The sequence below is a fragment of the Salmo salar genome, chromosome 11, assembly GCF_965601325.2.
Source record: "Salmo salar chromosome 11, fSalSal1, whole genome shotgun sequence".
NCBI lineage: Eukaryota > Metazoa > Chordata > Actinopteri > Salmoniformes > Salmonidae > Salmo > Salmo salar.
Window position 1 is genome coordinate 11,329,919 of NC_138301.1, and position 14,516 is coordinate 11,344,434.

A 14,516-nucleotide genomic window follows, 5' to 3' on the forward strand; every position below is an offset into this window, starting at 1 on the left:
AGGGCTTGAACCACACAGTTTATAATTATGGTTATTTAACCAATATTTTAAAAAGTTGCATCTAAAAGAACACATCACATCTTATTATAATATGTCATTCAAAATGTATTAACAAAGTCAAAGTATAATTGTTTTTCCCAAACCAGCCAAAAAACGATGGCAACATATTATAAAAATGTTGTAATTCAAATTCCTTGATTAGTCTGAATGGGTGGTGGCAACTGTGGCAGAATGAATTCATAACATTTTGCGCAGGTTTGAATCGATTGAATGCGCTCTATTACTCCCTCTGGTGGTCAACTGTAGTTAAATCGAAAGTGCAGCATTGAATTTACAACTGCGTTCAGCCACTTGTCTCTCTATCGAATCAGCGAATGGAGTTATCAAATTAACTGGTGGGATTCTTCGCCAAACGGACCATGGCAGCGACTAAAGCTTCTAAAGAGCAGAAATACGATAGACAATTGAGGTATGTAAGGATAGAAATTATGTGCAAATTGTACAATTATTTGTTAAACTTATATCGTTGCATGAGTTAGATATATATCCACTGACAAACTGCAGCTAGCCAGTTAGCTAACGTAGCTATGCTAGCAAGCCCAGTAACGTTAACTCTTTATGCTTGATAGTATATTCTCTTAGGCTAACTATCATGCTTTACAATTATAATAGCTAGCTACTGTAGCTAGTCTTCACTGACATACAAGCTAGCTAGCTGTACTATTACAGTCAGTGGGTAGCTATCTACTAGTTAGCTTCTAGCCTCGTAATTTACTTTCAACAACACCAGCCAGAATTGGTGTCGTTCACTGACTGAATCTCCAAAAGGTTTCCTTGTTTTCATCTATTTACCATACCAGATGAGATAACAGCTAAATAACAAGGCATTGGAGATGAAAAGGAGATTGGCAACATGCCGTTGTTGTGATGGCCTGTACTCCATTTCAGATTGTGGGGAGACCATGGCCAAGAAGAACTTGAAAATGCACACGTATGCCTGATTAATTCCACAGCATCTGGGACTGAAATACTAAAGAACCTTGTGCTTCCAGGTAAATATTTCAATATTTTATACTAGAAAATACCGATGACCAGGAGTGGAAAACACTGCTCGAAGGGAATGCGTCATGATAGGCTAGCCTACCTAAGCTAGTTGCTCTCATCATCAGGCATTGGATCATTCACTATTGTCGATGGACACAAAGTCTCCGGGGAAGACGTCGGAAATAAGTAAGAAAGTGTTAGGCCTATTGTTCGTGTTATCACCTCATTGAAGCGCTTTTGATCTTAAAATGTTTTATACAATATAGTGTCTTTGCCTTCAATTAACTTTTCTTTTCTACTCAGCTTTTTTCTTAGCAACAACAGCATAGGAAGGGTAAGCGATTATAACCTAATGATATTCTACTCTATCAATATCTAAGCTCTACCTGCATGCATTATGTCATAACAAGTCATCTGGGATGGTGTGGTTTTCCAGAATCGAGCCCAGGCTGCCACAGAGCTGCTACAGGAGCTGAACACTGATGTATCTGGCAACTTTGTGGAGGAGGTTTGTTTTCAACTAGGAGCAGTTCAGCAGTTCTCCCTGAAGAGGGCTCTCACAGCTTTCCCTGGCACAGATGTTGTCATATTGTCAGAAAAACAAAAGCCTAAATTTGACTTCACGATCCTCAGGGTATAGAGTTAGATCTGTGTTAATTCCGATCAAGGTATAGCTTTACGATAACGCTGCACCAGTTCAGTAGCCGATGATGTGTCTCACTGTCCACAAAGTGCACTTTGATTGTATTGATTGCTGAGTGTTCTATAACAAGCAGAGCACTTATAGCAGATAAAAGTCTTGTTTGTTAGACTTATTGTGATCTGGTCTTTCATTTTCCATTATAGAGCCCAGACAAGCTCTTGGACAACGACCCAGAGTTCTTCCACAGGTTTACTCTGGTGATTGGTGTCCAGCTGCCAGAAAGGTGTGACTCATCCTCTTATTCTTACACATTTATCTATAAACGTACCTTTCAATGTAAAGATTTTTATTTGATATTTATGATAGTCTTACAAAGTAACATCAAGTATAAAAACGTTCTCTTGTCGTGTAAATTATTCTTTTTTTTGTTTTATTTTCACAGCACTTGTTTGAGACTGGGGTCGGTGTTGTGGAATGCAAACGTACCCTTCCTGGTGTGTAGAACGTATGGCCTCGTCGGTTACATGAGGCTAGTAGTGAAGGAGCACACAGGTATAGTAAACCTTGTGAGTCATGAGTGTATTGCTGTATCTGTAGTAATGGTGACAAGCACTCAGTGTTCTCTTGCAGTTAATCGAAAACACTCAAACAAGCTGTTTGCGATCACTCTCTCTAGTGATTGAGTCTCATCCAGACAATGCCTTGGAAGACCTGAGGCTTGACCAACCTTTTGCAGAACTCAAGAGCCACATCCAGTCCTACGACTTGGAGGGAATGGGGAAGAAGGTGGGCTGTCGTCCATGTTTGTTGGCCGTTTTCTTTAGGCCGCCGTTGTAATTTGGTCCTCCCTGGTTCATGTATTTCCTTATGCTCTTATGTTCTGCAGGATCACGGTCATACACCATGGATCATCATTGTTGCCAAATACCTAGAAAAGTGGTTCAGTGAGGTAATACTTCTGTGACTAACAATCAAAGGCACATTCTACAGCACCCTATGATGTGCGAGAACGCTGACAAACAATACATTGTTTTTTTTCTAGCACCATTTTCAGTTACCGAAGAACTACAAAGAGAAGGAGGCCTTCAAACAGCTTATTCGGCAAGGTATTTCACTTAGGTTTTTCTTGACTTCATTTGTAATTTACATTTTCACCTCCTTTTAGTTGTCTACACGCGCTATCTTATCCAGATTATGCCTCTGTAAATGGTTTGTGTTCTCATGATACTTGGTTTCTTTAGGAATCCTGAGGAATGAGAAGGGGACTCCCGAGGATGAGGAGAACTTTGAGGAGGCCATCAAGAACGTCAACACAGCCCTTAACCCAACCAAGGTGGCTCTTCTCACCCCTAAACCCCCTCCTTTCAGCCGTATTATGTTAATCCGTGCTGCTGGTTGCATGAGGCCACTGGAAGTTGCTACTCTGTCAACTTTGCTAACTCCGCTCGCATCTCTGTAGATTCCCAGCAGCGTTGACGACCTCTTCAATGGAGAGCAATGCAATGACATTACATCACAGGTTAATCAAAATATGACACCTCTACTCAGGCCATGATTGAAGCATCCTGTGAAGGATTTATTTGTACGTTTAATACGTGACTGACTGTTCTGTCTTTCTCTGCTGTACGCAGACTCCAGCCTTCTGGGTGATGACGCGAGCAGTGAGGGAATTTGTGCAAAACGACGGCAGCGGAAACCTACCTGTACGTGGCTCCATTCCAGATATGATTGCGGACTCAGAGAAGTTCATCAACCTCCAGAATGTGTAGGGAGTGATGATTTATATTATTCATGTATATAGCAAGTAGCCAGCCGCCGATTTCATTTTAAAAAGTCAATGATTTGCTTTGGGTTAATAGCGAGCACAGCTCAATGCTTTTGAGTTGGGGCATATCATGGAGAGGACAGTCATTGGTTTATAATGCAATGTCCATAGCTAAATGGTAGAATTGTATGTGCCAAACCATATGACGCTGCGATTCCCACTGTTTACGATTGACTGGGCTTTAACCTTATTTCCACAAGGTATGCTTTTTGCTGGCATAATCATCATAGTCCTGACCTGGGCATTAATGCAGGCATATGTTTTCAGTTATAGAGAGAAGGCAATGCAAGATGCTTCTGTCGTTTCTAAGCATGTAGAGTCTCTCCTGCAGTCTGTTGGAAAGGTATGTGGACCTTATTCTGCAGTCTCAGGGATATTTCATCTCGTGCAATGTCAAAAACGCATAGTAACTCTCCTGCGGTAGTACTTATGTAGCAGTAGTGCTGCATTAGTATCAACATTTTATTACCCTTTGATGGATTGTAAAATAAGGTTTGAAATCTGATATCTAGCTAAATGGGGGTTGATTTCTTTCTGTCTTTTTTCCCCCCCCCTTGCCAAAGCCCTCAGAGAGCATATCTGAGCAGGACATCAAACTATTCTGTGAGTATTCTGACAAGCACACACACAACCATATATAAAGTGTACAGGATGTGTAATATGGCAGGAATGTAAATTGAATACTCAAACTCATTTAACAATAACTCAAAGCGTCATGTTTGCCATACAATAGTGTGGCTGCACTTTGATGAACCCATGATGAAAGGGAACACTGTGCAGTAGGTTGAGCCCTTGTGCTTGTGCTGTGTGTTTCGGTCTGCAGGTAAGAACGCTGCCTTCCTGAGGGTGGTGCGCTGTAGGTCTCTGGCTGAAGAATACAGCGTGGAGACAGTCAATAAAGATGAGATCAGTAAGTCCAACACCATACAGACTCCCTCCTTGATTTGGCCTATTGTTTTGCTTTCGAGTCCCTTTTTATAATGTGTGTACTAAGATGCTGCTCTCTCCTCAGCCTGCACCATGGACGGTGCAGATGGGGAGATGGTGTTGTACCTTATGCTGCGCTCTGTGGACCGTTTCTATCAGCAGCACTCCCGCTACCCAGGTACGGCTAGGCTGGCGTAGCTCTGCCCCCAACACAACTGTTTTGTCACACACAACCTGGCACACAGCAGAACGAAACGGTGTTCTGCCATGTTAACCTGCCCATCTCTAGATATGTGATGTTTTTTCCTCTTTTTGAAGGTGTCTACAATTACCAAGTAGAAGAAGACATTAGCAAGTTGAAGCTGTGTGTGAACAGCCTTCTGCAGGAGTACAGCCTCAACGTCAGCGTGAAGGATGACTACATCCACGAGTTGTACGTTTTGTGCATAGTGTCCAGTCAGCTGTTATGTGCAAAGACAATGGTCATTTTAACAATTCAAATGAGACATACAGCCCACTGCAAAAACCTCACTACTGTTTTTGTGTTTTTTATTTGTAATTTTGCCACAATATTTTCGTTAACCTCTTATAGCCATTTTACAGTTATCATCAAGGAGAGGAACATGATTTAATAATCTACATGTCATTTCACTTTGCTCTTCAACAGCTGTCGCTATGGTGCTGCTGAGCCGCACACAGTGGCATCCTTTTTGGGAGGTGAGTTCTACAGTACTTGGATCTTATTATGGTCTAGGATCCTCATACTATTCTGTTATGGGTAAACATTTAGTTTTCTTGGGAGTTGGTGCAAATGTACCATCTTCAATATGCTTTCAATGTGTTTCCTTAGGATCGGCTGCACAAGAGGCCATCAAACTCATCACTCGTCAATTTGTTCCCTTCAACAACACGTTCATATACAATGCCATGTCCCAGACAACTGCCACGTTTCAGCTGTAGAAAGCTATTTTCCTCCTTAATGACATGCACTTAACCCCTCTGTAAAATATATGAATGGAAGGTTGTAGCGTAGTAGCAGCGATAACTGAAAGTTTGGGTAGATGGAACACTTTGTTCATACTGTACGTTTCCACATATTATTATGTTGTGGCTGAATGGAAAAAGTTCTGATAAACTGAACGACTGTTTCCGATTTACTTTTCAATGTTCGTGTCCTGGCTGTTTTTACTCTGTTTGCGCACACATGGTTGCGCTTATTAGGGCATTTAATGTTTAATTTTTATTTTTTTTTATCTGCCAAATTCATACCATTCAAGAAATGTCCCGGGGTTTGAATTATTTCCTCTAAAGATATACTGCACTAAACAAAGAAGTTTTGAGGTAAATACATGTGGCGTATATTAAATCCCCTAAGGAACTCTTATTGTGGTCATACATCTTGTTTCCTGATGGGCAAAGTCTGGATATGGTAATTTACATTGCCAGCGGTAGGGGTCACATGGGCCTGTCCAAATCAAAATGAGCTGACTATCATGTGAGCTTCATGATAAAACAAGCAAAATTGCCACCCTAATTTGACCATGATGGGGCACAATTCCCAAGACGTTAGCCCTCATATGGCCTGATGGTGATATAAGCTGTAAAAGAAAATCGGTACTTGTTGACTGGTAGAATAACCCCAACGTGACACAAGTGTCTCTAGATGTAAAATAAAATAGAATCCGCTAAGAGTTGTGTAATATATTTTTGGTTTGGTTCCTTTCCCAGTTCAGATTGTGGAGTGGTTTGTCACAAAATGCAGTGTGTGTTCTGTGGTGAGTAGGCACTGCTGACTCCACACTTGGAGCAGAAACTCACCATAAAGATGTATTGGAGTACGGCTGTTTTTTTTTTCCCCCTCTTAATGAATAAAAACGCTCTGTATTTTGTTGCAGTACATAAATGCCTGCGTAGTTCATGATATGAAAAAGTGAGACATTTGTGTAATCACATTCCGATTACACTCAGTAGAGGGTGCTCTTTCCCATGTTTGCGGGATGAACATGTTAGGGTAGGCACACTCAGGATTATTGTGTTGAGTGAATAATTCCTGAATGCTGACTATATAGCTCACGCTGTACCAGACATCATTAGCTATAAGATGTTAATGAGAAGCCTGCCTAAACCAGTTATGTTGATTAGCCACTATGTTCTTGTTCAATGTCCCAGTCTCTGGAAACATTGCTGCTGCTCAGTAACATTGAGAACAATTATGGCCACTTCATTGCCTACATATGATCTGATTTGTGTTGCAGCCAGCCAGGGCCCTATAACGAGAGAGTTTGTATACTGGAGGCCACTGTTACATAATTGTGGGCTGCTTCTGAGTATGCGTTGGTTGGTTGCTTAGAGAGGGCACTGACATGTTTTTCATTTGTTGTGTTTTGCCTGCAGGATTTAGCTGAGTGGAAATGTGCCCTCTGCAGATATTTTCCTTGTAAGACCCCCGCCTCCTTCCCGAGGAGGACGGTGCAGATCACGGTGTTGGAGCGGCCTGCCAAGCTGTACTTAGGCCATTTCCCAAACAGAAAGTTTCATCTTCTAAGATTATTGTGTTTGGAATGGCAGTTTTATTTAACCAGCCCTGAATCTAATCTACACGCACAGTTGGGGTTGGACTGCATGGGCTCTAGGCAGGAAGCAGGAGCCCTAATGGTGACTTTCTGACCTTCACCGCTCCATCTGTGGATGGGACAGACTGTAAAATGGCTTGGCTCTAACTCAAGAGACAATTTTTGTCTCTTCTAATCCTGACATTTTAGGATATTTATTTCAATGTTGCGATTTTCTCATCTCTTGATCTGAGTTGCTAATCGCCTGTCCCATAAGGCCATGTGTCTCAAGTACAAACCTGATTTTTATCTCACCCGGTTTCATGTCACTTGCCAATCTTCCTCGGGCTTCGCAGCTAGGCTTTATAATCTACCAAGCCTCTGATGTGATGTCCCTCTGGCAGCATATTTCTCTTCAAGGACCTGTTTCCCAGCTCCAGTGACCACATGAGCCCAGCTGAGAACATCAGTCAAACCTAGCTGGTGTGTCCAGCACTCTGCACAGCTGTGTCAACACGCCCGCATGACGGTGGAGACCATTTCAGACACACAGAGATGGCTTCAATTACCTTTTCATGCTCATTGTGCAGCCTTTGTCTCACTGTATCAGGGCCCGCCAGTTGCTTGTGTCTTGATGGATAGGTGCATTGGGCTGCACTATTGGGACGGTCTGTACTAATGATAACAGTGGAAAATAAAACACAGGCCTGATCCATGTACAAGATGGTGCCATTGTGAAACATTTTGTCTTATTGTGTAACTATGTGACATGACATGATGTGTGCTTGATTTAATCATCCTGTCTTACTGTCACCATGGGTGGCAAAGGGTAGCTCTGTACGTCTCTGCATTTTTGTGTATGCAACTGTAGTGTAAGAAATATTGTTTGAGGTATGCGCATTATGTTAATACATTGCAGAGGGTACTGGCTTGCCAAATGCCAATTCATGTTCCAAATAGCCTTTGAACACATGACATGATTAATATGTTTATCCTAATATCGATTGAATTAATTGATTTTAGAGATTGGAATACTCGGAAAAGCCAGGTAAATTACTGAAACACAATAACATGTTTTCCCTCCACTGTCCTTATTGAGCAGTGCATGCACTTTTTCATTTGGATTGCTCTATTGGAACACAGCATCAATGGAGCAATAGTCATGTCCCCCACCTTCCCCATGGCTAGAATACGACTGCAGGACAGCAGCTAGTATTCATTAATATGGATGACCAATGCCCAGCACTGGGAGTAGACTCTACGTACGCAATAGCTCTCAGGACACAGTTACACAGAGGACAAAACTACCAAACTCCTCCCTCAGACGCAGAGCTTTCTTATCTGACACAAACTAAGGGAATCCAGACTATAAGGTTTGAGAAATCTTAACTCCAGTCAGACCAGTGTGACCCAGTTGACTGCAAATGGACTGGGTCAAAGTGTTTTTATGATCTTCAACAGTCCATTGCATAATAATAAACTGGGTTTACAGTTTAAGGAGACAGTAACTGCATATCACCGTTCACTGCAATGGCTAACCATCCAAACAAACATTCTACCATGAAACTGTGGGAACTGGGAATTATATCAGCGGTAGAAACAGGTGGTAGAATGAAGGTAATGCCAATTTTATGAGTAGCTCCCTTAAATAAAATGATATTCGTCACATGCTTCGTAAACAATAGGTGTAGATTAACAGTGAAATGCTCCCTTACGGCCCTTCCCAACAACGCAGAGAGAAAGAAAATAGAAAAAGAATAGAAAATTAAAACATGTAATAATAAATACACAATGAGTAACGATAACTTATATATAGAAGAGGTACCAGTACCGAATCAATGTGTAGGGGTACAAGGAAATTGATGTAGGTATGTACATATAACTGTAAAGTGACACATAATAAACAGTAGCAGCAGCGTATGTGATGAGTCAAAAACGTTAGTGAAAAAAGGGTCAATGCAGATAGTCCGGGTAGCTGTTTGGTTAACTATTTAACTAACTATTTAGCAGTCTTATGGTTTGGGGGTAGAAGCTGTTCAGGGTCTTGTTGGTTCCAGACTTAGTGAATCAGTACCACTTGCAGAGAGAACAGTCAATGACTTGGGTGGCTGGAGTCTTTGAACATTTTTAGGGCCTTCCTCTGACACCGCCTGGTGTAGAGGTCCTGGATGGCAGGGAGCTCGGCCCCAGTGATGTACTGGGCCATACGCATTACCCTCTGTAGCACCTTGCGGTCGGATGCCAAGCAGTTGCAATACCAGGCAGTGATGCAGCCAGTCAAGATGCTCTCAATGGTGCAGCTGTAGAACCCATGCCAAATATTTTCAGCCTCCTCAGGGGGAAAAGGCTTTGTCATGCTCTCTTCACAACTGTGTTGGTGTGTGTGGACCATAATAGGGACTTAGTGATGTAGACACCGAGGAACTTAAAGCTCTTGACCCGCTTCTCTACAGCCCCGTCGATGTGAATGGGGGCATGCTCGGTCCTCCGTTTCCTGTTGTCCACGATCAGTTCCTTTGTCTTCTTGACATTAAGGGAGAGGTTGTTGTCCTCGCACCACACTGCCAGGTGTCTGACCTTCTCCCTATAGGCTGTTGCATTGTCATCGGTGATCAGGCCTATCACAGTCGTGCCAAACTTAATGATGGTGTTGGAGTTGTGAGAGGCCACACAGTCGTGGGTGAACAGGGAGTACATGAGGGGACTAAGCACGCACCCCTGATAGGCCCCCATGTTGAGGGTCAGTGTGGCAGATGTATTGTTGCCTACTCTCACCACCTGGGGGTGGCCCGTTAGGAAGTCCAGGATCCAGTTGCAGAGGGAGGTGTTCAGTCTCAGGGTCCTGGATGGCATTAGGGTGTGGAACGCTGAGCTGTATTCAATGAACAGCATTCTCACATAGGTGTTCCTCTTGTCCAGGTGACTGAGGGCAGTGTGCAGTGCAATAGAGATTGCATCATCGGTGGATCTGTTGGGGCAGTATTCGAATTGGAGTGGTCCAGGGTGTCTGGGATGATGGTGTTGATGTGAGCCATGACCAGCCTTTCAAAGCATTTCGTGGCTACAGATGTGAGTGCTACGGGGCGATGTTCATAAAGACATGCTCCATAACTTTGGCAACTACTAAATCTTTTTTAATGGTCTGGATGTGTCAATGTCTAGTTCATACATGCATAATCTATAATCTTACTGTTTTAGCCACGAAATCCCTAGTTTAAAAGCAACTGTTTTTCTGGAAGCTATGCTGCGCCATTTCCACTACATTTCCCCCCAAGTGGGCCAGCCCCCTTGTACTTTGAGTTTAACCAATGAGCCTCAGCCCCTCGCCATATGAGTGACAGCTAGCAAGATGCACATACTGCACCCACAGCAGAGCAGAAAGAGAGAGCACTGACGTGGTGCGCATATCTGCACATATGTGACGTAGTACGCAATTTTCAGTGACCATTTTTGGCTCACCAGCGCTACTTTCAGAACTACTGGCTAAAAAGTATACAAAAGTACCAGAGAATCCCTTTAATGGAGTTGTATATGCTCTGATGCTTCCTGTAGAACACATGCACATCCTATGTAGCTGTACTGATTAAATAAACACATAACCTCTGGCACGTTTCCCATAGATTCATCTTCCTTCAGAGGTGAAACGTCGAGAAGGTATTTGCAGGGTGAAGCTGCATCACTGAGACTCGTTCCCTCCTCTGCCTTTCTGGTGACACGAACAGCCACCCACCCACCCACCCACCCGCTCACTCACCATCCTACTCACTCTCCCACCCTCTTTCTTTTTGTATGCACTATGCACACACACCCTCGCTCACACACATACATACTGTACACCCACACCCATCTGGCCTTGTACAGTCTGTCTATTCCATTCACGCTTTATCAAGGCTCCAGCATCCCAGCCTGAGAGCAGCTTTATCTCCCGTCACAGGTGAGGCCGGACAATAGAGGAGTCCGCTGCTTTACTGTGGTCTGGCCGTTAACTAAAAAAATCTATCTGTGAATGAGAAACATTGACTCTGCAGAAAGGCTACAGTGCCAATGATGATTTGCTATATTATTTTATTGGCATTCTGTTAATGACCGCTTTGGTTCTGAGAGAGAGAGAGAGAGAGAGAGAGAGAGAGAGAGAGAGAGAGAGAGAGAGAGAGAGAGAGAGAGAGAGATGGTTCTGCTGATCCCTGGTTATTATAACTTTGGATATTTGTCTGGCTTGGCTCCAGCGCTGTGCTCTCTTCCCTGGGGCCAGTAGAGCTTCGTATTTAAACATGGCTGTTTGAGTAGAGCGTTCGGTTTGTTTACTGTAAGATTGCGGGGGATTTGGAAGTGTTAACCCTCGCATGAGTCTTTCAGGGAGTTCAGAAAGAATTCTGTGGACTGATAGATGTGGATATGTCGTTTATTCACAAAGAGGTAAAAGTTCCATCAATATCAGAAAGGTTCTAATGCCTCTGAGGCTGTATTTCACCCCAACGGTCAGCATATAATGTAGCTCCCAGACATGTTGTGGTGGGATCGTCAGTGTGTACGTTAGAGCCCATACTGAAAGTGAGTATGAAGATAGGCACGGTGAAGGCCTCTCCATCTTAGGCCCGTGCTTTATATGGTGTAAACACACAGTTGAACCTCCCTCTCCCAGGAGGAGTTTAGCCTGCCAAATCAGGGCTCATGCACATTTGACATTGTGGGAAAGCATGTGTTGAATCGGAAGAGAGTGTTGACGTAGTGAGTGGTGTGTCGTACATTTGCAGGCTAAAATACAGCAGACTGATGCAACAGCAAACTACATTTGGATTCTTAGTTTGTGTCATATGCAACATTGTTTCTTCCTACGCCTTCCTGTCTGTCTGTCTGTCTGTCTGTCTGTCTGTCTGTCTGTCTGTCTGTCTGTCTGTCTGTCTGTCTGTCTGTCTGTCTGTCTGTCTGTCTGTCTGTCTGTCTGTCTGTCTGTCTGTCTGTCTGTCTGTCTGTCTAGCTGGAGCTCAGACAGGACCCAGGTCTTCCTCCCCGTTCATACCCTCAGAGGGGCCTTCCAGACAGGCTCAGAGTTGTCTCGTCTCTGGATCAGCCCCACAGGGCCTGTGGTGGGTGCCGTGTTACACACACACAGTCCATCCACAGGGCTCTCTCATCTCCTCCTGGTGCCCCCAACATGTCTTATGCACATGATTGGAATGACTCCTTTAGTTGTAATCACATTTATTCTCAAACAAAACCACAGTGTGGAGACGAACAGAGATCCTCTTATCTGAGAGAGAGATCATCTTATCCGAGAGAGAACATCTTGTCCGTGAGGTTCGTAGTGTTTTATGTCATTTGCAATATGTTCTATACTGTATGTAACATCACAGAGAGACGTTTTAGGAGATACGTGCCTTTAATAATATTAAAACATGTGACTACAGTTTTGGACATTATCATTTTCTAAACATAAATGACTTCCATCCAATTTAACTCCTGTAAAACAGTACTATCGTTTACAGATTGTTTACCCTATAGCCTACTTGCTACCACCCTATACCTTGAAGGTGTCTCATTCTAAAGTAAGACGGCGTCTACCATTTGCCGTCGCCTTACATAATGACTGTTCATTTCTTTTTTATTTCCAGGCCTCGCAGTTAGTCTCAGAGGTGTGGTGTATGTATACCAGAGGAGGTATAGGAGGACGGGCTCATTGTAATGACTGGAATGGAATCAATTGAATGGAATGAGGGGCCCCTAGTGGCGCAGCGGTCTAAGGCACTGCATCGCAGTGCTGAGGCGCCACTACAGCCTGGGGTTCGATCTGTGACCGGGAGCCCAATAGGGCGGCACACAATTTGCCCAGCGCCATCTGGGTTAGGGGAGGGTTTGGCCGGGGGGGGCTTTCCGAGTGGAGCAGCAGTCTAAGGCACTGCATCTCAGTGCTAGAGGTGTCACTACAGACCCTGGTTCGATCCCAGGCTGTATCACAACCGGTTGTGATCGGGAGTCCCATAGGACGGCGCACAATTAGCCCAGCGCCATCCGGGTGACATTTACATTTTACATTTTAGTCATTTAGCAGACGCTCTTATCCAGAGCGACTTACAGTAGTGAATGCATACATTTCATACATTTTTCCCCCGTAATGGTCCCCCGTGGGAAATGAACCCACAACCCTGGTGTTGCAAACACCATGCTCTACCAACTGAGCCACACGTGTTAGGGGAGGGTTTGGCCAGGGTAGGCCATCATTGTAAAATAAGAATTTGTTCTTAACTGACTTGCCTAGTTAAAGGTTAAATAAATAAAAATAAAAAAGCTGACTTCGGTAGTCAGTTGAACAGTATTTCCTCTGACACATTGATGCGGCTGACCTCCGGGTCAAGCGAGCAGTGGGTTAAGTAGGCAGCTAGGTGGATCATGTTTCAAAGGCCTCATGTCTCGACCTTCGCCTCTCCCGAGCCCATTGAGGAGTTGCCGCGAACTAGCAACTTGGGAGAAAGTGTGGTTAAAAAAACAATGCGTTTGACTCCGTTACATTTATTCCATTCCAGCCATTACAATGAGCTCCTCCCACAAGCTCCTCCCACAAGCCTCCTCTGATGTATACATACTGTATATACAGGACAGGGTGTAAGAGGCCCTGATCCTGTTGGTGTAATGTATATATGGTATACTGTGGAACCGCATAAAGTACAGGCGAACATATACACAGTACAGTAAAACTAGTTCTCCTCTCACCTGCTTTGTATGGGGGATTTGTTTGTGTGTGTTGGAGCACTGCTCTATGGGGTGTGTGTGTGTGTGTGTGTGTGTGTGTTCTACTGCTGTGTTTATTTCGGTATATGTGTAAATGATGGCAGTGTTTTAAAAAAATAAATATTTAACCTTTATTTAACCGGGAAGGGCTCATTGAGATTTGAAAATCTCTTTTTCAAGAGCTGTCACGATTCCCACCGACGGTGGCGCCCCCTCCTGCTCGGGTGGCGCTCGGCGGTCGTCGTCACCGGCCTATTAGCTGCCACCGATTCCCTTTTGCTTTTCCCTTTTTTTATTTTGTGACACCTGTGGTCAATTAGCCATTAGAGGGGCTATTTAGTTTAGCTGGCCCGCTCCTGTTCGTGCGGGATTAATGATTGTTTCTTGTGTGACGGCTTGTGTTCATGTCGACGTTGTTGTACGCCGCATGTATTTTCTCCCCTGTGTGTGGGAACATTTGTTTTTTTTGGTGAGTGTATATTAAAAACACCACTACCCTGTGTTCGCTGGTTCCTGCGCCTCATTCCTCCTCCACAATTACCAAGCCTTAACAGAATCCCGCACCACGATAGAAGGCATGGAATCAGCGGGAGCAGCGGCCACTCCTCTGCCCTCGATGGAGGAACGCGTACTCCACCACACGACAGTCCTCCATTGCATCGGATCGGCAATGGACCAGATGATGGAGAGGATGGACAGATGGGAGAGAAGTGGTATCCTCTCTCCACCTCCACCTGCCCCGATACAGCCATCTTCGCCTCCCATGACGTCTGGCTCTGGCGCGCTTCGTCTGGCGCTC

At 44.1% G+C, this 14,516-nt stretch overlaps 1 protein-coding gene across 2 annotated transcripts; it reads left to right on the forward strand.

Annotated features, from left to right (window-relative positions):
- The first annotated feature begins 325 nt into the window (after positions 1-325).
- LOC106561978 (NEDD8-activating enzyme E1 regulatory subunit) lies at positions 326-6,128 on the forward strand. Of its 2 annotated transcripts, XM_014126478.3 has the most exons (20): positions 326-469; positions 949-1,052; positions 1,170-1,230; positions 1,348-1,378; positions 1,481-1,552; positions 1,891-1,970; positions 2,130-2,239; positions 2,364-2,473; positions 2,574-2,636; positions 2,730-2,793; positions 2,929-3,020; positions 3,147-3,206; positions 3,319-3,452; positions 3,780-3,855; positions 4,076-4,115; positions 4,336-4,422; positions 4,525-4,617; positions 4,758-4,872; positions 5,107-5,156; positions 5,290-6,128. In XM_014126478.3, the coding sequence occupies exons 1-20, from the start codon at positions 420-422 to the stop codon at positions 5,397-5,399; spliced, it is 1,602 nt and encodes a 533-aa protein (XP_013981953.1). In that variant the 5' UTR covers positions 326-419; the 3' UTR covers positions 5,400-6,128. The 2 variants fall into 2 exon arrangements, with proteins under 2 accessions (XP_013981953.1, XP_045544992.1); XM_045689036.2 differs by lacking the exon at positions 3,147-3,206.
- Positions 6,129-14,516: the final 8,388 nt, after the last annotated feature.

Excerpts from the sequence above, each read along its gene's own strand:
- LOC106561978 (XM_014126478.3), top strand. The coding sequence starts at position 420 with ATGGCAGCGACTAAAGCTTCTAAAGAGCAGAAATACGATAGACAATTG. Across the intron at positions 470-948 it reads AAATACGATAGACAATTGAG|ATTGTGGGGAGACCATGGCC; the intron begins GTATGTAAGGAT and ends ACTCCATTTCAG. Across the intron at positions 2,240-2,363 it reads AGTAGTGAAGGAGCACACAG|TGATTGAGTCTCATCCAGAC; the intron begins GTATAGTAAACC and ends CACTCTCTCTAG.